The sequence below is a fragment of the Rhinatrema bivittatum genome, chromosome 13 (assembly GCF_901001135.1).
Source record: "Rhinatrema bivittatum chromosome 13, aRhiBiv1.1, whole genome shotgun sequence".
Lineage (NCBI taxonomy): Eukaryota > Metazoa > Chordata > Amphibia > Gymnophiona > Rhinatrematidae > Rhinatrema > Rhinatrema bivittatum.
The window spans coordinates 4,735,329-4,758,503 of NC_042627.1; the positions used below are offsets into that span (position 1 = coordinate 4,735,329).

At 42.8% G+C, this 23,175-nt stretch overlaps 1 protein-coding gene across 1 annotated transcript; it reads left to right on the forward strand.

Annotated features, from left to right (window-relative positions):
- The first annotated feature begins 340 nt into the window (after window positions 1-340).
- On the forward strand, window positions 341-17,416 carry LOC115075229 (proto-oncogene Mas-like). The gene is made up of 3 exons (XM_029575510.1): window positions 341-437; window positions 2,840-2,991; window positions 15,082-17,416. Exon 3 carries the CDS (start codon window positions 15,269-15,271, stop codon window positions 16,253-16,255), a length of 987 nt encoding a protein of 328 aa, XP_029431370.1. The 5' UTR covers window positions 341-437; window positions 2,840-2,991; window positions 15,082-15,268; the 3' UTR covers window positions 16,256-17,416.
- The last annotated feature ends 5,759 nt before the right edge of the window (window positions 17,417-23,175 follow it).

Genomic DNA, 23,175 nt, shown 5'->3' on the forward strand with positions numbered 1-23,175 from the left:
TCTTCACTTCAAAACAATTCTAAGCAAGGAACAGAGTATTGAGCGGTCATTACTAAATAACAGAAATAAAAAAAATCCTTTACCCAAATGCTCCCTGCAGATTAAAGAATATCAAGGAACTCTGAAAAAGGTCAAAGAAATAAAGTTACCTCACTGGGAAAATGTCTGTTAAGACTGATGTAGCAGGACTTGTGCAGAACACTGATAAGAGGCAAAAGAGATGGGGGATCAGATGCTCACTGGACAGAGAAAGGGTGAGTAGGATGTAACAGCTGATATTGCAATGTATCTCATTCTCCTTCACTTCCTCTGAGAGTCATAGGAGCTTGAGACTCGATGCTCTGCTTACTAAGGAGAATGAGAAAATGAATTTCCAAGGCAGAGTCCTGAAGGAGGACAGAAGAGGAGCTGTGTATCTCCCTCAGGCTCAGGGAAAGGTGAGCGTCTCCATTCACTCGCTGTGTCCTCTGCTCCTCTGAAGGACAGCACTGTGCACTTATAGAGGAGCTGTGCATCTCCCTCAGGCTCAGGGAAAGGTGAGCGTCTCCATTCACTCGCTGTGTCCTCTGCTCCTCTGAAGGACAGCACTGTGCACTTATAGAGGAGCTGTGCATCTCCCTCAGGCTCAGGGAACGGTGAGCGTCTCCATTCACTCGCTGTGTCCTCTGCTCCTCTGAAGGACAGCACTGTGCACTTATAGAGGAGCTGTGCATCTCCCTCAGGCTCAGGGAAAGGTGAGCGTCTCCATTCACTCGCTGTGTCCTCTGCTCCTCTGAAGGACAGCACTGTGCATCTATTGCTTTCTCTCTCTCTCTCTCTCTGACTTCCAGAAGTAACTGGGCAGTAGGGACAATGACAGCAGCCAGGGACTGGTGCACTCCTGCGTCTTGGGATGAATGGGTTCATCACTCTCAAGAGTTTTCTCATGTTTTCAAGACCTTACTAAGACAGTTAATCGGAGATTTCATTTTTATTCCCTGCAAGCTCAGATTCTGTGTTAGAATCTATTTGACTTTTCTACACAATTTTTGCTTTTAATCTGCTGGTTGATCCTGCCAGTAGCATATGCTTGTCTCAAAGATTAAGCCATGCACGTGTAAGTACGCACGGCGGCCGGTACAGTGAAACTGCGAATGGCTCATTAAATCAGTCACGGTGCCTTTGATCGCTCCATCTGGTACTTGGATAACTGGGGTAGGGCTGGCGGCTTCGACTCATGTGAAAGATAACAGCAGTTGGGCAGGTTTTGACCCACATCACAGATAAAAGAAGTGCGTGCGTTCTATGGGAGTCGAGCTGACCTCCAGGGAGAGTGGCAATCAAGGACCAGATATGAAATAAAATGAAATATTTGAAAAAAAGAAACAACAGAAGAATTATTTTGAGAATAAAGAGGGTGGCCATAAAAAGGTATAATCACAGAGTGGTTATTTCATACATATGGCTACCGCACAAAACCACACATTAGGGTGTTCCCTATACAAGGTTAGTAATGGTTGATCCTTTAATCTACTCATGACAGTAAATATTGACTCAGGAATGGTCGGTGATAATCAAAGAAAATTCTGAGGCTACAAGAATATGGGGCACATGTGTTAAAGGTTTTTCTTATTTTGGATGTGCTGTGAGGGTCGATCTTCAGGCCAGGGCAGTCAGCAGGGGCTATGGCAGGGGGTGTGGTCCCTCAAATGATGCTACCCTTGGTTGGATTCCCCTTTGGATGATTTGGTCGCTTCTTAACAGGCGCATAAATACTCAGAACTGCTCCTACTGCCTCTGTGGCTGCAGCAGTGTCAGGAATCACTGGTGCCCTGCTCCCTGTGCAGGTGCATCGGTGCTACATGAACCCTGCAACTTGGTGAATTGCCTGTCCTGTCCCGCCCTGCCCCTTTTGACAGCCCTGTTCTATGGTAAATATGCTTAGTGCATGGGGTCCACAAACAGCAGCTATTTCTAGCAAACCCAATTGTTTCTGAAGCTGGCAAATGAGAGAGACACAGAGAGAAAAAGATGGAGGCATTGAGAGGAACAGGCAGACAGAGACAGGGGGAGAGATGGTGATAGTGATAAAAAGAAACAGACAGACGGGGACATAAACAGAGACCAAGATGGTGAGAGAAGAAATAACAGATAGGCAGAGAGACAGAAAGTGACACCAAGGCAGGCAAACAAACATAGAGGCAGAAATACTGAAAGACACAGGTACAGGACCTTGTTCAATAAAGTCTGGATTTTATAAACCATGCATTTAAATCCCAGGGTTTACATGTGTGGCCGGGCCTTACGCATGCCGGGCCAATTTTCAAATGGATCCGGCCACGCACGTAAACCCCGGGATGCGTGTAAGTGCCGGGGCTTTAAAAGGGGGCGGTCCAGGGGGCGGGGCTAGAGGTGCCCAGTACAGCGGCCATGTGCTGCTGTGTCGGGGGATCGCGGGCTAGCAGGGTGCCGGCGCGCGCAACTCGCTCCTGCTCCTTTGCTACCTACATCGGGGCGGAGTCGGCCCCGGAAGGGGAGGAGTCGGGGCGTCACCGGGGCCGACTCTGCGAGGACGGCGCGAACAGCGAAAAGGTAAGGAGCCTTTTTCACGCCGAATAACTACACCTTGTATGGTGCTGTTATTCGGCGCGACTCCGGCAGCAATCGCACCGCAGCGGTGCGATCTCTGCCAGCTGTGCAGGACGGCCCCCCCGTTTCGCCCCCCGCCCCCTGTTACCACCGGATCCAGCCCAAGGTCTTCTGTCTGGTGGCTTCTCTGGTGGCTTCTCCCTCTGCATGTCTGTGAACCTCCTTAGACTCTTTCTCTCTCTCTCTCTCTCTCTCTCTGTTCTTTTTCTAGAATGATGGTGGAGATCTCATCACAAAGCAGGATGACAATCCAGTGTTGGAGCTGGCTTCAGCTGTCAGGGGGATGGCTCCAATTGATATTTCTTTTCTTTAAGCTGGCCTCAGGAGGAGAGTCACAAGCGGCACTGGAAATGCCAGGAGTGGGTAAGAGAATACCTCATTTCCAGCTGGGGGGGGTTTTAGGATCCAGGGGTGCAAGACTGGTGGAAGTCCTGGGCCTGAGGTTGCAGATGAGTAGAGGGTGGGGATGAGTGGTAAGAAGAAGCCTTATTACGAAATTAAAAAAACAGACAAGGGGATGGGGGTGCAATCTGTGGGCCATGCATCAATTGTTGTTTAAACTTTACAGATGGGTTTGAGGGAGTGGAGGGTGCTCAGCGCAGCAGGACTAGTATTGAAATATTGCAGGGGGGGGGGGGTGTTGATTATCGAGCCACAGGCCCTTAAGAGCACTTTTTTTTTTTTTGCAGTGCTCTTACCTGGCTCTATCCTTTGGAATACATCCAGCTAAATCTTTAGTTATCTGGTTACACAAGGTTAGATCATTTTAGAGCTGCTCTCAGGCAGGTCTAACGTTATCCAGCTAACTGAGCTGTATACAAATAAAAATCACCCAGATTAGCCTGAGTGCCTCTTTTGTATCCAGCTAAATTGTAATGACTTATCCAGCTAAAATCTTGATAGATAAATGGCACAATATTCAAAAACTTGCCAATTACCCAGATAATTTCTAAATGCCTTTGAATATGGACCTCATGTGACTTTGTGCCTATGAACAGCAAGATGACTCCTAATTCAAGGGACCTCTGATAAAGTAACCAAACAGTTTTTCAATAAGAGAAATGGAAATATATTAGTGGAGAGGCAAAAATCCCTATCATTCTATGTAGTAAGAAGGTGTAAGAAATTCCATAAGTGCTCCTTGAGCTTGTCACGTTTCTTGTATGTCTGAGCCCAAATCAGCCACAGGTTATTAGCAAGGGAATGGTGAATAAAATGGAAAATGTCATAGTGCCTCTCATGGTGAGACCGCATCTTGAATACTGTGTACAATTCTGGTCGCCGCATCTCAAAAAAGATATACGTAATTGGGATGGAGAAGGTACAGAGAAGGGCAACCAAAATGATAAGGGGATGGAACAGCTCCCCTATGAGGAAAGGCTGAAGAGGTTAGGGCTGTTCAGCTTGGAGAAGAGACAGCTGAGGGGGGATATGATAGAGGTGTTTAAAATCATGAGAGGTCTAGAACGGGTAGATGTGAATTGGTTATTTACTCTTTCGGATAATAGAAGGACTAGGGGGCACTCCATGAAGTTACCATGTAGCACATTTGAAACTAATCGGAGAAAACTTTGTTTCACTCAATGCACAATTAAGCTCTAGAATTTGTTGCCAGGGGATGTGGTTAGTGCAGTTAGTGTAGCTGGGTTTAAAAAAGGTTTGGATAAGTTCTTGGAGGAGAAGTCTATTAACTGCTATTAATCAAATTGACATAGGGAATAGCCACTGCTATTATTGGCATCCATAGCATGGGATCTACTTCGTGTTTGGGTACTTGCCAGGTTCTTATGGCCTGGATTGGCCACTGTTGGAAACAGGATACTGTGCTTGATTGCCCCTTGGTCTGACCCAGTATGACAATTTCTTATGTTCTTATGTTTCTAGCAATTGTGATTTCATGCAAAAATACAATCATGCATTTGGGGTATAAAATCTCTCAGAAGCAGAACAGCATAGGAAGAGGTACTGATGGCCCTTACAGGGACTCTGGGAAGCATAGCATACTGGGAGAGAGATAGTAATGCTCCTCAGAATGACAAGGTAGCAAAGATCTCAGGGAGTGTTAAAGTGCATATCAATGGACTCTAGTACTCTTGCAAGCTGCATTATTAAACAACCATCACCCATACAACAGTATAATCGCTTCCAGATGGCAATGTTTGCTTTCCTGTAAATAATTTATTTTTAGCACTAACTCCATTCTCTGTTTGCTTTCAGAAACATTATTAAGTTTCATACAGAAGTTTTCCCGTTGTAGGTTCTTAGAGCAGCAGAAACACGAGCTGGATGCATGGATGGGACATTTTGCATTCGGAGATGACTTAGAAATGTATTGTGTTATAGAGTCCATATTTAAATTTAGCACTGAACTGAGGAGAGTCTTGTAGTTTGCTAAGAGGACTGTTTTTCTGAATTTGAGATTTTTAGGCCTGTACAGCAACTGCAGATTAACGATGTGTGAGCAAACTTCAGAGTCTCAAATCAAAATGACTATGCCCTGCTTCTATCTCTTTTCACAGTATAGAGGGAGAACTGTACAGCTCCTTTCAAGACAGAGAGTTGCAGCACATCTTATAGGACAGACACAAAGAAAGCTGCAGCACCTTGTACAGCACAGTCTAATTATTTTATTAATTTATTTGTTTAGAATATGTCTAGCCCTCTTATCCGCAATTCTAGGGAAGTTTTAGTTAAAACATTCATAATCAAAAATTATAAAACATAAAAACAAGTTAAAATACACTTAAAATTGATCAATCTCAGCCAAAAAACATAAAATATTCAGACAATTAATATAATTGACAGTTTATCCTGGTTCATATTTCTAATTATTCTTTAGATAATTCTTTTGATACTGATTAATTACTGATAATACTCGCAATTTACTACAGCATATACCATTGGAACAGTTGTGTCGGCAATAAACAAAACTCACATTATACAGCAATCTAACTACCTATTGTACAATTCGTGAACCCTATTTTATACACATAACTCTACCAGGTATTATAACATGTTTGTCTTCTTAATAATGAAAGATGGACTAGTCTAATAGCTCATTAACTGGACTAAAATAAATCACATACAAAAAAGAAATCTCTGCAAGAAGACAAAAAACAAATGTATTTTTAGCATGCAAAACCGTCTGTGATTCACACAACCTCAAACACCTGTTTGAAAAAGGTAGGCTTTTATCATCCTACAGTGTTTCACTAATGATTCTTTGGATTTAATTTGCAAAGGAAGGTCGTTCCAAAGGTAAGGCGCCATACCTATGGGTCATCATCACAACTCAATTTGTTGGTCCCTTCAATGAAATCCAGGGAAAGATTGTTTTACTTCATTGAACGGACCGACAAATTGAGCTGTGATGGTGACCTAAGTGTTCTCGCAGGTTGATAAATCTTTAAAAGTGCATTAAAACAAGATGGTGCCAGGTTGTGAATGGCTTTAAAAACATAGATCAACACTTTGAACTTTATTCGAAAAGAGACAGACAACCAATGGAAATATGTGAGTACAGAAGTAATATGTTCCCGAATACCTATACCTGAGACAACTTGAGTCGCTGCATTTTGTATTACTTGCATAGATTTTAGAGAGTCAAACTGGTATTCCGAAATAAAGAATGTTACAATAATCAATGGTCGAAGTGAACAATGCATGTACCTCGGATTTTAAATCCTTCTCAGATAAAAACAATCTTAATTGTCAAAGCAACTGAAGTTTGTAAAACAACTTTGCACTATGTTCCAGATATTTGGCTTAAAAGAAAGAGAGGAGTCTAAAATGACACCTAAATTATAGACTTTATTGGATATATTAATCTTTATCCCCTCAAATAATTTAAAAAAGGGAGGCTTTCAGCAGCTATACCTAAATAAAAATAAAATTTCAGTCTTTTCAGTATTCAAAATGAGTCTGTTGTCAGTCAACCATTTCTTTTCTAGCAAAAAGACAAGAGATCACCTTTTGCAAGCCAATATTCACAGACAAAGAGACAGGGATATACAACTGGATATTGTCGGTCTGCATACAGATGATATCCAACATCCAAACTGGGCAATAATTAACATAACGGGAACAGATAGATATTAAACAAAGTTGCCGATAATGACAAATCTTATGGAACACTAGTTTCTAGAAGAGACATCAATGATTTAGTGCCATGAATAGACATTTATTGAAAACGATCTCATAAAAAGGAGCTGTAGCACCACCAGGAAGACTGAAGGAAAAAGATCTAATAGTGTTATGGTTTTGTGGGTAGTGGTCCCCTGGGTTGACGGCGAGGTGGAACCGCCCACAGGGAGGAGCCCTGTGAGTCGCGCCATCAGCAGGCATGGCCTGAGTAGACATCAGACACAGCTGTGGAACAGAGTCTTTATTAGAAAAGAAAGAGAATGCAGCTACCCGGGGAGTGGGTAGTGTAGGAGAATATAAGTCCGTAGCAGTGGGGTATATCCAAAGAGGGTCTCCAGTGATAATGGTCCGTGGTAATGGTCCGTGAAGCGGGATACATGGAAGGATCTCCCAGAAGAGATGAGTTGAATGAGGCCTGCAGCACAGGATGTAGGAACAGGGTTCTGAGCCAAGGCTGGAATGGAGGTGGCCTGCAGCGCAGGGTACACCGACAAGGAACTCTTGTGAAGCTGGTATCAAGTAGCCTGCTCCCGCCCACACCCCAGCCCCGGCAAGCTAGGCTTAGAAAATGACCCCCTTAGCCTGTTAGGTAGAAAAGCTATCTGGATCACGTTACTCGGGTAACTTTAGATGAATATATTCAGTGGGAGAGCTGTCCCACTGAATATCCATCTCACTTTAGCCAGTCCCTTCCACCAGCTTACTGAGCATGAACTTCAAGAAGACCACAGACATGAGCCACTGGATGTGGGCCAGCAAAATGATCCAATTGCTTCCTATACATCCCAGCAAAGGGGTTTCAGCTAATACTGAAAAAGAATAGGGCAACAACAAAATCAGACCTCTTCCTTCAGACTCCAAATAAAAATTGCCACAGTGATGTAATCCCTAGTACTAGTAACCCCATATTCATATGCTTGCAAGAGTACTAGAGTCCAGGCTAATTTTAAAATGGACAAGTGTGCACCCATACACGCACGTATCAGTTGCGCGAGAGAAGATACGCAGGAATTTTAAAGCACAAGAAGATGATATTTCTATTGAAAAGGAAATACGTGTTGAAAGGATCCGGATATTAAGTAGCAGGGAAGAAGGTTCAGGGAAAACACAAGATAATCCTTCTTCCCTGAGGGTGGTGGTGGTCTGGAATAGCTTCCTGCAGAGGTACTGGCAAGCAAAACTGTGGCAGAATTTAAAACAGGCTTGTGAGTGACAAAGAACACAGTGGTAAGGGCGGATAGGGGCTAGAGGTAGAAGAAATGAGGATGACGGGCTTGAAAGTGGGCCCAGTAATAGTGAAATGTTTGAGGGCTAAAGATGGGGACAACAAGCTTAATATGAAGAAAGTGCTGTTATGGCTGCATCAGGCTCCCAAGAAGGCTGGATTAATCTGTACGATGCAGCCATGGTTGCATCCCTAATGTAGGTAGTACAGCAGCATTAGTCTTCCAAAAAGCCTGGTAACCTACACAGGGCAGCCAGGATTACCACTCCAAGGAGGATTACAACATGGCCTGCCAGGAGAGGGGTGGAGGCCAGCCCATGTGCTTGGGACTGATACGAAGGGCAGTGTTAGGATCAAGGTTGATAGGCTGTGTAAAAGGCATTATTGTGTTGGGGGGCAGCTAGCATGACTTTAAGCCTGGGAATTGTTATGTACTGTAGATAGTGAACTATCTACAGTCCGGAGAATTGATGGACCAGAGGCAACATGGATTCACCAGGGGAAGATCCTGTCAGACAAATCTGATTGACTTTTTTGACTGGGTAACCAAGGAATTGGACCAAGGAAGAGCGCTCGATGTCATATACTTGGATTTCAGCAAAGCTTTTGATACGGTTCCGCACAGGAGACTGGTGAATAAAACGAGAAGCTTGGGAGTGAGTGACAAGGTGGTGACCTGGATTGCAAATTGGTTGACGGACAGAAGACAATGTGTGATGGTAAACGGAACCTTCTCTGAAGAGAGAGCGGTTTTAAGTGGTGTACCGCAAGGATCGGTGTTGGGACCGGTCCTGTTCAATATCTTTGTGAGCGACATTGCGGACGGGATAGAAGGTAAGGTTTGTCTTTTTGCGGATGACACTAAGATCTGCAACAGAGTGGACACGCCGGAAGGAGTGGAGAGAATGAGACGGGATCTAAGGAAACTGGAAGAGTGGTCGAAGATATGGCAGCTGAGATTCAATGCCAAGAAGTGCAAAGTCATGCATATGGGGAGCGGAAATCCGAATGAACTGTATTCGATGGGGGGGGAAAGGCTGACGTGCACGGAGCAGGAGAGGGACCTTGGGGTGATAGTGTCTAATGATATGAAGTCTGCGAAACAATGCGACAAGGCGATAGCAAAAGCCAGAAGAATGCTGGGCTGCATAGAGAGAGGAATATCGAGTAAGAAAAGGGAAGTGATTATTCCCTTGTACAGGTCCTTGGTGAGGCCTCACCTGGAGTACTGTGTTCAGTTCTGGAGACCGTATCTACAAAAAGACAAAGACAAGATGGAAGCGGTACAGAGAAGGGCGACCAGGAAGGTGGAGGATCTTCATCGCATGACGTACGAGGAGAGATTGAAGAATCTAAATATGTACACCCTGGAGGAAAGGAGGAGCAGAGGTAATATGATACAGACTTTCAGATACTTGAAAGGTTTTAATGATCCAAAGGCAACGACAAACCTTTACCATAAGAAAAAAATCAGCAGAACCAGGGGTCACGATTTGAAGCTCCAGGGAGGAAGATTCAGAACCAATGTCAGGAAGTATTTCTTCACGGAGAGGGTGGTGGATGCCTGGAATGCCCTTCCGGAGGAAGTGGTGAAGACCAGAACTGTGAAGGACTTCAAAGGGGCGTGGGATAAACACTGTGGATCCATAAAGTCAAGAGGCCGCCAATGAAGAGTGGGTGACTCGCCAGAATGATGGCTACTGCCTGGAGACAATACCCTTAGTCAATAAACATACACATGGTTACTGTGACTCCAACATCACTCTAAGATTCAACAGCAAGAGGAAATGTGGAAAAAAGGATTTGCACTCACAAAGACGGGAGTAGCTGGCTTGTTACGGCGGTTACTACCCCAAACCAAATATCCAAATTACTACCTCCACCTTCCTCTATTCCTGATGCCTTTCAACTAGCTTGATCACTCCATTCTTATACTTCACTTTCAATGCATATCCAGCATAGTTCTCTGCTTCAACAGCAGGGGAAAAGAAAAACTGTTACTTCACACATCCAGCTCTCTGCTTAAACGGCAGGGGAGAAGAAAAAAGGGTTCGCACTCACAAAGCGGGGAGTAGCTGGCTTGTTACGGCGGTTACTACCCCAAACCAAATGTACCTGATACTTCACTCTCGACGCATATCCAGCATGGCTCTCTGCTTCAACGGCATGGGAGAAAGACTGATACATCACGAATTTCCAGCATAGCTCTCTGCTTCAATGGCAGGGGAAAAGAAAAACTGATACTTCACGCATATCCAGCATAACTTCAACGGCAGGGGAGAAGAAAAAAGGATTCACACTCACAAAGCGGGGAGTAGCTGGCTTGTCACGGCGGTTACTACCCCAAACCAAATGTGCCTGATACTTCACTTTCGATACATATCCAGCATAGCTCTCTGCTTCAACGGCAGGGGAGAAGAAAAAAACTGATACCTCACGCATATCCAGCATAGCTCCCTGCTTCAACGGCAGGGGAGAAGATAAACAACCAATAAGGGCTGTATAACATAATCTGGGTAAAAACAAATAAGCATGGGTGTAGCTTGCTTATTGCGGCGGTTACTACTCCTACTACCTCTAACTAATCAAGCTAGATATTTCACTTGGATGCAGCTCCTCCACCGCTCTCTACATTAATGGCGGGGGTGGAAGGGAATTAGAACCAAGAGCTAAGAGAAACAGATAAGTATGGGAGAAGAAATGAGGGAAGCTTGCTGGGCAGACTGGATGGGCCATTTGGTCTTCTTCTGCCGTCATTTCTATGTTTCTATATATGTTTCTATATCTACCCACAGCAGTAGAGAACCAGAAAGGAAAACAACTAAGGGGTCTGTGAGGGCCACTGGTCCTTATCTGCCCCCATCGACTGATGTAACCTAGCAGACCTTGCTTGAATACTTTGTGAAAGACACTGACCAGGGCATCTGACCATTTCAGGCAATGAGAGCGTGGGAATCATGGTTGGTATTTCAGAATGCAAGTTTTCTCATTATTCCACATGAAATACCCAGAGGATTCCTTCCCCTGAACGTACTCAGAGAATTCTGCTTCAGTGCTCCTGATTCACTGATGCATTTACCGGGTCACAGTTTCTGGTGCATTCAGGTCCAAGAAACATAAAACAGGAGCTCAGATTTCCTAGGGATGCCTGCTCTTCCCAACTGATATTGCCAGGACCTGAGGAGAGACTCACTCCAGCAGAACAGAGGTGACTGCGAGAGGTAGAGGGAAGTTAATTCAATTACACTGTGCTTATAAAGAGTTTTCCTTAACTTTTCAGCTCTCCATTCCTCCTTCCACTCTTCACTGCTTTCCTCACCTCCTTCCCCCTCTGCTTTATTCTCCCCTCACTTTATCTTGTCTGATTCTGTTTCCTCCCTTCTTTTTCTTTCCTTTTAATCTCTTTCTATCTCCCTGTTTCTTTTTTTCTCTTTTCTCTTCCTTATCCTTCTGCCTACCTTTTTCTGCTTTCTTCCATCACTGTCTCTTTCCTCTCTTGCTTTTTTTAAATTTAAAATCTAGATGCAAAATAAAGAAAAAGAGGCAAAAAAAAAAAAGCACCAACAACATAAAGATCCTGACAGATTAAACATCAGACAGCATTTTCTAATCAAATCGTGTAACCCACTCTTGTTTTGATTATGCAGAAACAAAGATCAGTAAATAAAAAAAGATGATAAAAGGCCATACCTTTTTATTGGACTTCTATAATATATTATATTTATATTATACACATATTCTGCTTTTCGGCACTTCAGAATGGATTACATTCAGGTACTGTAGGTATTTCCCTCGCCCCAGAGGGCTCACAATCTCTGTAGGTAATTTTCAAAGGAGTTGCACACGTCCCTGAGCATGAGTCAGGAAATATGTGCATATGTGTGCCCGCATGCCGATTTCAAAGTTACCGTCCCAGTGTTACTTTCAAAGCACTGCCTCTAAATGGCCTGACGTACATCCCAAGGCTGCTGGAAGACTTGCAGTGGGAATGGGGAATGAGACCATTCCCTGCATGGGAACCGTCTCTGAAAGCTCCATGACTGCCTCGTAATCAGGGCATTTTTTGGGGGGTTCTCGGTCCAACTGTGGAATTCTTTGCCGGGTGAAGTATGGCAGACTGAGGATCTAGCTACGTACTCGCAGATGTGCACGTGTGGGTTTGCTTTGAAAATCCTCAGGTAATCGGCTCAGAATGCGCCCGGGTAACCGTGTAAAGTTGCACTTCCTCTTCAGAGGGCATAACTTGCCAGTGTACGCTTATGTGCGTACTTTTTAAGTTCCAACCCTGCCACCCAGAGCTCTTCTCTGACGCCTGTGTAAAAGTACCTGCAGGACAGAGTTATGTGCATAATTTTACAGGCACAGACTCCCGGGCTCTTGTAGCACAGCCATTTGTGTGCAGAAAACTGGGCTCTATGAGCTTAAATGCCTGTAGAAATGATCCCCATAATGTCTGATATTCTAATGATTGTACAAGTGAAATGTTTGCCTCATCTTTGTGTTTTTATTTGGCTTTGCCATTTATATGCTTATAATGTGCCCTGCTTTATGATTTTCTTGCTTCTAGGAATGTAAGAAATAATTAGGTTTTCATCTCCCCTGCCTGTCCCATCCTTCTACTTATTTATGCTGCTTTTTTCTTTCTCAGTCCCTCTTGCAGTTTCTCTTGCAGTTTTCTCTCCACTCCAAGCCTACCAATCCTGATCCTATCCACACTTCTCCGGAAGAACGTGGACTCAGTCCTTTCCCTTATTCTGTTTTTAGTATTTTCTCTCTTCTGACCCCTGCAGTGCTCGATCCTATTCTCAAGAGACCTCCTCTTGACCTCTACTCCCTTTCTATTTTTTATTCTTTATCATTTTTAAAATGCAGAAAATACAATAAAGGAACAGTCCAATGCACTTTCACTTACATTTTAAATAAAAACCATTTTGTTAATTGCATTTATTTTAAGACCATCACTGTACAGTTGGAAGTAATTCAAAATAATGAAAAAATTTACCTTCCTATCCCGTAGCTTCAAAAACATGGCACATGCTCTGGTAACCAACTCCAAATAACAGAGCCAATAATACACTAGAGTAATGTTCGCTACCACAGAAGAAGTGTTTTTTTGTTCCCAGTGGTATCACCCTCCTCTTTCGCAACCGAACGCCCCTGCTGCCACCATGCTGTCTCGCGCTCGGGATGCCGCCGAGCCTCCTGCACCCTAGCTTCCCATGGGCATGCATTCATGCCTCTCTGCTCTATTTAAAGGGCCTGCGGTGGGAAAGGTCCCATGGCCCTTATGGATGACATCACCACTCAGGGGCCATTTAAGGCAGGCCCCTGCGTGCAGGCAGCACCTTGGCAACAGGTCTCCTCTTTGCGGTCTGCTTGTTCCTGAGCTCCTGAGTTCCTTGCCTTCTCCCTTGTTCCTTGGATCACCTTGGCTTTTGACTTCGGACCGGATACTGACCACGAGATTCATCACCTGCCTGGAACCTGACCACGAGATACGCTGCCTGCCTCGACTCTTGCCTGGGACCTGCTCTCATACTTTGCTGCCTGTTCCTGAACTTGGCCTGCTTTCCAGCATCTTCCCCTGGATTTCCATCGCTACAGAGACCCCACATAAGTCCGGTCAGCCCCGGCACCCGAGGGCTCAACCTAAGGGGAACTTGGGCTGGTAGTGCTGAAACTCCAGTGTGGTTTCTGCTCTTCATCCGGCTCGCCTATGAATGATGGAGACCTGTAGGGCTCCTTCCCACAGGTAGCATCAACTCCCCCTCAGTCCAAGGGTTCACCAGCGCAACAACATTCCACCTCCCAGGACTGCTTTTTAAATACATTTTTGTTATTCAAATAAAAGCACACTTAACAGTCTCTATTCCATCAGCCATAATTCTTCTACCTGACAAGGAGCCATGTTTTGATGACATTTGCATCACGGGAAGCCGAGGCACAGCAGCTGGAGGTATCTATTTCATGCCTTTGTGCTGCACATGTTCTTTACTGTGAAGAGAGAAGAGACACGTAAGGTACTTTTTAAACAGGCGGACAAACCAATCAGGTGAACGTTATGGACAAACAATTCATTGGATCAACTGTAAGACAATATGCACTACATGTCATAGATCACATCAGAGGATTAAATGACTGAATGTCACTCCAGTTCTTCATTGCAAATATGATACTGAGCTTGATGGACCTTTGGTCTGATCCAGTATTGCAAATCTTATTTAAATCCCCTGGCTGAACAGCACTGAGTGTAAAAATCCCAAATTGCTTAGGGTGATTGAACTGAGCCACAACATTCCCACACGGCTAGGATGGGGCAATCCATTTGATCACTGTCCATGATAAATCTTGGAAATTATGATGCTGTTCTATACAATGTGTGACCAATGGAGCCTGCAACTTTTTTTGTGTTTTAGCAGCTGTGAGGTTCTGTTTACCCTACCTTAGTTGTCCATTTGAGTGGTCAGCAAAGATTTGATTGCAGGGGCACACAATCAGCTATACATCAGAGGACGGCAGGCAGTCTGACCTTCCTTTTAGCTTGTTCTCAACACCAAAGGTTGGATGCTTCCAAATTGTTCCTTCAAAAGTCTGCAACCACAAAAGGAACATGATCCACATGCCTGATGACTAGAGAGTAAGGGATGATCCATTTCCTCAGTACTGCAAAGTGCAGATTTGACCACCAAACCCCTAATGTTGCATCCCTTGGAATATGCAATACATGTTGAGTCAATAAAGACACAATGTAATGCAAAAACGAGCCATTGCTTAAAACTCTTGGTTTCAATTTCTGATGATTTATTTGACTGGAATAAATAATATGTACAGCACAAAGGCATGAAACAGATGCCTCCAAAATGCATGGACAGGAAAGCCTGCATTCTGAGCTGACTTTAGAAATGTGTCTGGTTGCCCTCAGCCCACATTTAAATCAAAACTGCAGAGAGGATATTCCTGTAGTTAGTTTATAAGCTGTTTCTGTTGCCTCACTTTTTTTGGACAACTCAAAGTTGAAAATGTTTAGATAAAAATTTCAGTCTCACACCAAAATGACCATCTCCCGTTTCCTTCTCTGTTCATAGTATAAAGAGAGAACTGTACTGCTCTATGGACGAGAGAGCGAGCTGCAGAACCTCCTACAAGACAAAGCAACAGACAGTGGAGCATTACCCAGAGGACAGAAATATAAAGATATAAGAGCAGCATCTTCAGGAAGAAAGAGAAAATGTCATCCCACTTATTATCCATATCTCCAGTAAAAATCTTATCATGAATGAGCTAAGCACGGTCTCCCTTTGCACCACAGCGATATCAGGATCTAATGGGACAGGAAACAGCAGTTTTACTGACAATCTCACCACCTTAGGATTAAGTCTGACCTTCGTTTCTTTGATCATCTCTGTCTTGGGACTGGCCGGGAATGGGATTGTTCTCTGGTTTCTTGGCTTTAAGATCAAGAGGAACAAATTCACCGTCTACATCTTGAACCTGGCCATAGCTGACTTCCTTTTCCTCCTCTGCTCTTTTTTACAAATATTCACAGATTTGCCAACCTCTGTAATAGATATAGAGTGGAATTTATCAAACCTTCTGACTGCCGGTTATATCTTAGTGTACAATACAGGGCTCTATCTCTTGACAGCCATCAGTCTGGAGCGCTGTCTGTCTGTCCTTTACCCCCTCTGGTACCGCTGTCAGCGCCCAAAGCACCAGTCCACCATTGTGTGTGTCCTCCTGTGGGTGCTGTCATGCTTGGTTTCTGGAATAGAATATTTCCTTTGCCTTGCTACTCATTTGAGTTTCGCACTTGACCTGAACCAGTACCAAATGTGTAAATACACTGTACTTGTTTCCATTGGTATTTTAACTTATCTTTTCTTCGCCCCTCTCATGGTGTTTTCCAACCTGACTCTGTTCATCAAGATCCGGAAGGGCTCTCAGCATAGGCACCCACCAAAGCTCTTTGTGGTCATCTTGGTCACAGTCCTCATCTTTCTCATCTTTGCTCTGCCCTACAGGCTTGTGCTAATAATGTACGAGATTTATTATGACTTCAGTTCATATCTTCTTGTCCATTCAACTCTCTTGCTCTCTGTCATCAACAGTGCAGCTAATCCCTATGTTTACTTCCTGGTGGGGCGTCAGAACAAGCAGAGGCACCAGGGCTCAATCAAGGTGGCTCTTCAGATGGTCTTCAAACATGAAATGGAAGAAGAGATGTCACCCAGCTCCATCAGAGTAATCACAAAAGTATGAAAAATCTATTATATAAACTAAGACTCCTGAGATAGTTGGAAGAAGAGTTACACATGAAAACTAGAGTGAAGAAAAGGTCATTTCTTCAACCCAATATTGTATCCTCCTCCAAAGCCTCTCTTATTTTATGACAGGTTTGTCAACCATCTTACAAAGTTCTTATTACTTTCTGGTTTCTCAACGATTTTACAAAGTCTTTATTGCTTACTGGTGATAAAACCCAAATACTGGACTCAAAGGCACACAATCAAAGATTTTGAGTTGCAAGAGTTCTCCAGGATAGCTTAATACTTCTGAAAGGTCCAGGGCTCCTTGTGGGGGAAGCTTAACTTAAAGGCCCTTTTTCATGAATCATAAATTCACAGTCCTTATATCCCTCTGCAAACAGCACTGATGATCTTTAAAGTCTATGACAGTGTGGTAATTTGGGCAGCCATGGCTTGGGAAACAGCCAGTGGGATAAAGGAGGCAGATTCTGGCTGTTTCCTTATATACAATTTTATTTACAAAAACTGAAAAAAACAGCTTCCAACGGCTGATTACTTCAGCAGTCCTTCCTTGCAGTTCCAAAAGCATCAAACATAAGTCATCTGGCACCCTGCCTGTTCCCTGGGGCTTCGCTAATCCTTATGGACCCTGAATCCTTATAGTATGGTGAGAGGAGCCCCCCTTTACCCAGAATCCCTTGAGGGGCTGATCTTTAAGGTGGACCAAGATAGCTGTGGCTGGTCCCTTAAGGTGGTTTGAGTGAGTTTCCTGTACACTCCCTCTTAAATATCTGTAAACTGAATGATACATTTACTCCTCAGGTCCTTTCCAGGTGAAATACACTTCTTTCTCATGATGATCCCAAACAGGGGCCCTGGTACCATGGCCACTTAGTCCAGAAAAACAAGAATATAAAAATCTTTCTGAAAGGGACAAACCAACAAGAGACTGGAAGGGTGGACAAAACTTTCTTCTCCTTTACAATGAGACAAATAGTCATAGAAGAAACAAGTCAAAATTTGAACTCCTCTACATCAGATCACTGACTGATCCATCCATTGGAGGTGGAATAGAGAGCAATGGATCTTCCCTAACACCAGGCCTAACCTTTTTTCCCCCTGCAGTTGAAGCAATGAGTTGCTCTGGATATGTATTCCAAGTGAAGTATCAGGCTTAATTGATTCGGGGTAGTAACCGCCATAACAAGCAAGCTACACCCATAATTATTTGTTTACCCAGACTATGTAATTCAGTCCTTGTTGGTTGTTACCTGAATATAAATCCTCTTTTCCTCTTTCCCTCCTGCCGTTGAAGCAGAGAGCTATGCTGGATATGCATTGAAAATGAAGTATCAGACTTATTTGGTTTGGAGTAGTAACCACCGCAACAAGTAAGCTACTCCCCAGGTTTTTTGTGAATGCAAATCCTTTTTACCACATTTCCTCTTGCCATTGAAGCATAGAGCAATGCTGGAGTCGCATTGACAGTGAGTATGTTTATTGAATAAGGGTATTAATCTCCAGGTAGTAGCTGTCATTCCCACAAGCTACCCCCATGCCTCTTCTCTTCATTCACAAACTCATAGAACACTGTTCCAACAGCCTTAAATTTTGAAGGATCTACCATACCTATAGTGCTTAAAGCCAGAAATTTGGGCGTAATCATTGACTCATCATTATCTATTCAACACCACATCTCATCAGTAGTAAGGTTCATTTATTACTGTTACTGATTTGTTTCAATCAAAAATATCTAATACTAGGATCATTTTTTAAAATAGATATTATGTTATTTCTGCTCGCTGTGTTTTTCCCAAAGCTCTCTGGCAAGGGGTACCAGGGCTTTACTGAAGATGTCCAAAGATGTGGTTCAAAAAGAATAAACAATAACAAGATCAGTCAGAAAGGCACAAGAGGGCAACTCAGAAAAATGTAAACTAAAAATCTTCAACATAAATTCAAAGAAATGGTTTATCCTAACTACAATGCTTCATGGCAGATATGTTACAGGCAAAGAATAAGTAAAGTTAGTTCACAAAACAAAAAGTGACTTAAGATGACTTTTTGAATAGCGTCAATAACACAGTAGTAAGGTCATCATTTTACAAAATACAACTGTTGAAGTGCTTAAAACTTCTCGAAGTGCCAGATCTCCATATGGTTCTCCAGTCCTTAATTTTAACAAAAATTGACTACTCAACTCACTGTACCTGGGAATTGCTGCTAATGTTTTTCGACCCTTGCAGTTAATTCAGAACTCTGCCATTCACATTCTGACAAACGCTCGATGGAAAGAACATATTACCCCAGAATTCTCACCTTGCATTGGCTCCCAATAACTTTCCGAATACAGTACAAAGTTCTAATGATAATCTTTAACTTGCTACATAATGACTTTACTACTTGGCTTAGCACCTCACTGCAAATATACAAACCACCGTGACAGTTGCGCTCTGCAGTCAAGAATTTGTTAGATGTCCCTACATCAAAGATGGCAAGACTGGCTATGACAAGGAACCAAGCCTTCTCAGTGGCTGGACCTAAACTGTGGAACTCATTACTAGAAACACTACGAAAGATTACTGGTGTGAAGGTATTTAAAAGGGACTTCAGACTTATTTATTTAAACAGGCTTTTAGTAGTTAATTATCTGCTTGCTTGTTCCAGTAATCGGCGAATGATCTCAGATGCAAAGGTGCCTAAACAGAATTTTATACCTCCTGATGTCAGTCGTGCCGCATACGTCAGGAAGTCATAAGTAGGAATTCTCCATCTTTAGGCAGTTGTGTCTAGCATTGTTGAGAATACGTGTAATTGTTATGATTTGAATGTTTTAATTATTGTGCATGTATATTGTAAACCGCTTCATGTGCTACTGTAGGCTGCAGTCTATAAAAATGTTATATAAATAAAAATGTAATACAATGCTTAAAAACAATGATGTATACTGTCTGTCACTTCACCGCTCAAGGATGTACCATTATAATAAATCCTCTGCAGAGCATCCCTACCTCTGCCATCAGTACCAATAAAAAAAATTATGTTTTGTAATTCAAACTTTATTTGAGACCAAGCAGAAACAGGAAGTAATCATATGACGTATTGAGCTATCACCTGTACAATATTTTCGAATTACAATAATTGGAGCATAATTACATAATTATGGCTCCAAAACAGAAAAGCCTAAGGCTTGAAAAATGATAAGAAGTATACCGCTAAGCTTTCTGTCACAGAACATTATCCATGACCAGCATCTTACTGTAACCATTCTTCACATGTCATATGTTAAGCATTTGTAAGCCTTGTTAAATTACAATAAAACTTCTATTTCCATTTAGTCTCTCCTTTTGTTTATTATGCCCAAAAACCAAATCCCAACCTTCCCCCCCGGGACTGCAATTAAACAAACCATAATCTATTAAATAAATATGTCTTCTAAAAGGGGAAGGTGGCCCTCAGCGATGTGTTTGCTTTTATTTCTATAGGCAGTTACTTTGCACAATCTATAGAGTTCTTCAGTGTGATTCTGAACTAGGGCTAGGGTGGGCACTATGCTTGCCCTCCATTTTCTGGCCATTTCACATCTAGCTGCTGTAGAAACAAATTTTATAAGTTGCTATTGCTGTTTATTCCCCGTAGCATATGGGTCATTTAACAATGCTGTTTTGGGTGTCAATATAATCTCAGTTTTAGTAATCATGCTCAGCCAATTGGATATATCCTGCCATAGTTTTTTTACTGCTGGACAATTCCACCACAAGTGAAAGAACGTTTCATGATCACCGCATCCCTTCCAGCATTTATCTGACACACTGGGATAGATTCGACGAAGCTTTGATGGAGTATAATACCATCTATATAAGAGTTTAAGCCCGCTTTCAACTAGTGTGGTGGATATCAGGCCCTTACTCAGCTTGCCATAAGTACTAGGCCAGAAATCCTCGTCTTGTTCCTCTCCGAAATCTGTCTCCCATGCCCGCACAAAAGTTGGTGTTTGTTTAAGTTCCTGATTTAATAATTTATAAATCCTGGACATTATTTTCTGTGGTCTTTCCACTGATTTACAATATACCTCAAACATGGTGACGTTTTTTGCAAGATCCTGTTGTACCAATGGGATCTGTAGGAAGTGCCGAAGTTGCAAATAATGAAAATACTCAGACTGGGGTAAATCATATCTAATCTGAAAGGTATTGAAATCTAACAATCCACAATTTTTCCACACCTGCGCGCAGCTATAAATACCTTTCTTTATCCAGGTAGCAAAGGATTGAAAGGGCCTCCCTTCCACAAAATCCTTACGATAATAGAGGAGGGTATTAATTGACCAAACCTTGAGGCCCACTAAAGTAGACTTCCACTTATTCCACGTTTGCAGAGTATGTAATAGTGTGTCAGGGAAAGCTTGAATAGGTGGCCATATCTTTTTGGGTTGCAAGGTAAGGCCTGTAAGGGGACATGGCCAATAATTGCCTGTTCAAGGGTCACCCATGGTTTACGTGGTGTCGTCTTATGCCAATCAATGATTGCTCTTAATTGTGCAGCGGCGTGATACCATAAAAGGTGGGGTATAGCCAAACCTCCTTGCAATTTGGGTTGAAAAATAATTCTTTGAGCTATCCTGGGATGCTTCCCTTTCCAGATAAACTTCATTATCCTGCGTTGCCATTTTTTCAGTAACTCTGATGAAATATTGTAAGGGATGGTCTGAAAAAGATAACTAAGCCTGGGCAGGATATTCATTTTAAGGTAGCAATCCGGCCTAACCATGATATGTGGTAGCAGTCCCACTCCTCTAGATCCCGGTATATACATGTGATTAAAGGTGGAGAATTAAGTTGAAAAATATCCGTCTTAGCACCAATATAAATTCCGAGGTACTTAATTTTTTCCCTTGTCCACTTGAATCGGAATCTTTGTTTAAGCTCCTTTTCTTGTATATCTGGAAGTATTATGATGAGAATCTCGGACTTATCCCAGTTTATTGAAAACCCGGATACAGTGCTTAATTGCTCTATATCCTTGACAATCTCTGGCATGGAAATCATAGGCTCTGTGATTGTGAGTATCACATCATCTGCAAACATGGATAGTTTTGAGGAGAACTCACAGACTTGTATGCCACTAATCCTGGGATTTTCCCGAATTTTTTGAGCTAGGGGTTCTATAAATAAAGTGAATAGGAGTGGGAATAAGAGGCATCCCTGGTGCGTACCACGTTCTACCTGGAAAGTTGCAGAATATCCCCCATTAACCTTTATGCAGGCCAGAGCGGAGTCGTAGAATTGTTCAGCCATTTAATAAAGAAAGGGCCGAACTTCATTTTTTGGAGCACTTTAAACAAGTATGGCCAATGGACCAAATCAAAGGCCTTTTCTGCATCCACGGCCATTAGTAAGAAGGGAATATTTTGCTGTTTCATCCACCATATACAGTCTAGGATTTTCTGGACGTTGTCTGAAGCCATGCGACCAGGAATAAAGCCCCTGGTTCTTGTGTCCTGGTTTGGCCTCTGTTGGAAACAGGATGTTGGGCTTGATGGACCCTTGGTCTGATCCAGCATGGCCTGTTCTTATGTTCTTATGACTGCAAAGAGCCAGGGTAATATTATGATGGATCCTCAAAGTTGCATCATTAAACAATCATTACTTTGCAACCACTTGAATTTGAGGGCAATTTTCAAATGTCAATCAGTAGCTGCAAAGCTGGAAGGTACTTTTCCCTGTGGACTTTGCAGTTCTCAAAATGAAACTACACGTATACTTTTCCATTGAAAACTACCCAGGGAAAAAATACTGTATCCACAGAGCTCTACTCCTGTTTCTTCTGCATGTAAGTTGTTTTCCCCCTTAAAACAACTTACATAGTTTCCAAAAATGTAAAACTATATGTGGGAACACCTCACCTCAACCTTGTTCTACAATGTGTGTGATTTTAGCTGTGAGGTCAGAGGGCAATTTTCAAAAGCCCTTTCACCTGGGTAAATAGCCATTTTGAGGGAGGGCAGGATTTGTAAAGAGGAAATAGTTAATATGGATGAGAAGACTAGCTAGACTTGCTAGTATGTTTTGAAAATTGCACTCTTTTATTTGGAGCATGCTAGCATGGTTTTCCCATCTACTTTCAGAAACATTATCAAGTTTGTAGCCAGAAACAATTCCTAGATCAAGTCCTCTGTTCCTGAGCTAGCCAAGGTTAGAGATTCTGCAGAGGCAGCATTCACAAGGATTGGGAGGAAGGCGTCCCAATCATCATGCAACAGCAACGTCTAATGACCATGATTGTAGGGTTGCAGGGAGACCTGCTGCATAGCCTCTGGCCCAGGATTGTCACTGCAGTGTTTGTTCCAAATGATTTGAAAGAAGGTTATAAAATTAAAAGAAAAACAACTAGATTCAAATTAAGCGTTATGTCATTATAGCCCAGTGAAGGCTGGTTCTAGTTGAGCTGGAAGTCCAAAGGAGCATATCTGTGCATGCCTCTCTAAAAGTGGATATCCCCCAAGAGTTTTGGCGGCTGGTTGAGCAGCCGAAACATACAGGATGCTTACATCCTGAGGTGAATTTAAAAGTGCATCATTGCACCAAGTTCATAGATTACCAAGCCTACATTTCAAGCAAACACCACATTGAACATATCTTTATTATTGGTTCAAAGCATTGTTTAATGAACTTGAATTTTGTGGCCCTAAACAACAATTCTGAGTTGGCAATGTTCTGACAAAGCAGAATCTCACATCAAAATGACCATGTCCTATTTCTTTCTCTGTTCACAGTATAGAGATCTAACTATACTTCTCTCTGAAGGCAAGAGAGAGAGCAAGAAGGAGCTGAGTAAGCCTCGGTCCAGAGGGAGTGCTGAGAGCAGAACCTTCAGCTGCTGGTGGTAAGTTTGGACTTGCTAGGAAGAAGCGTTTACATCTTAAGACAAAAA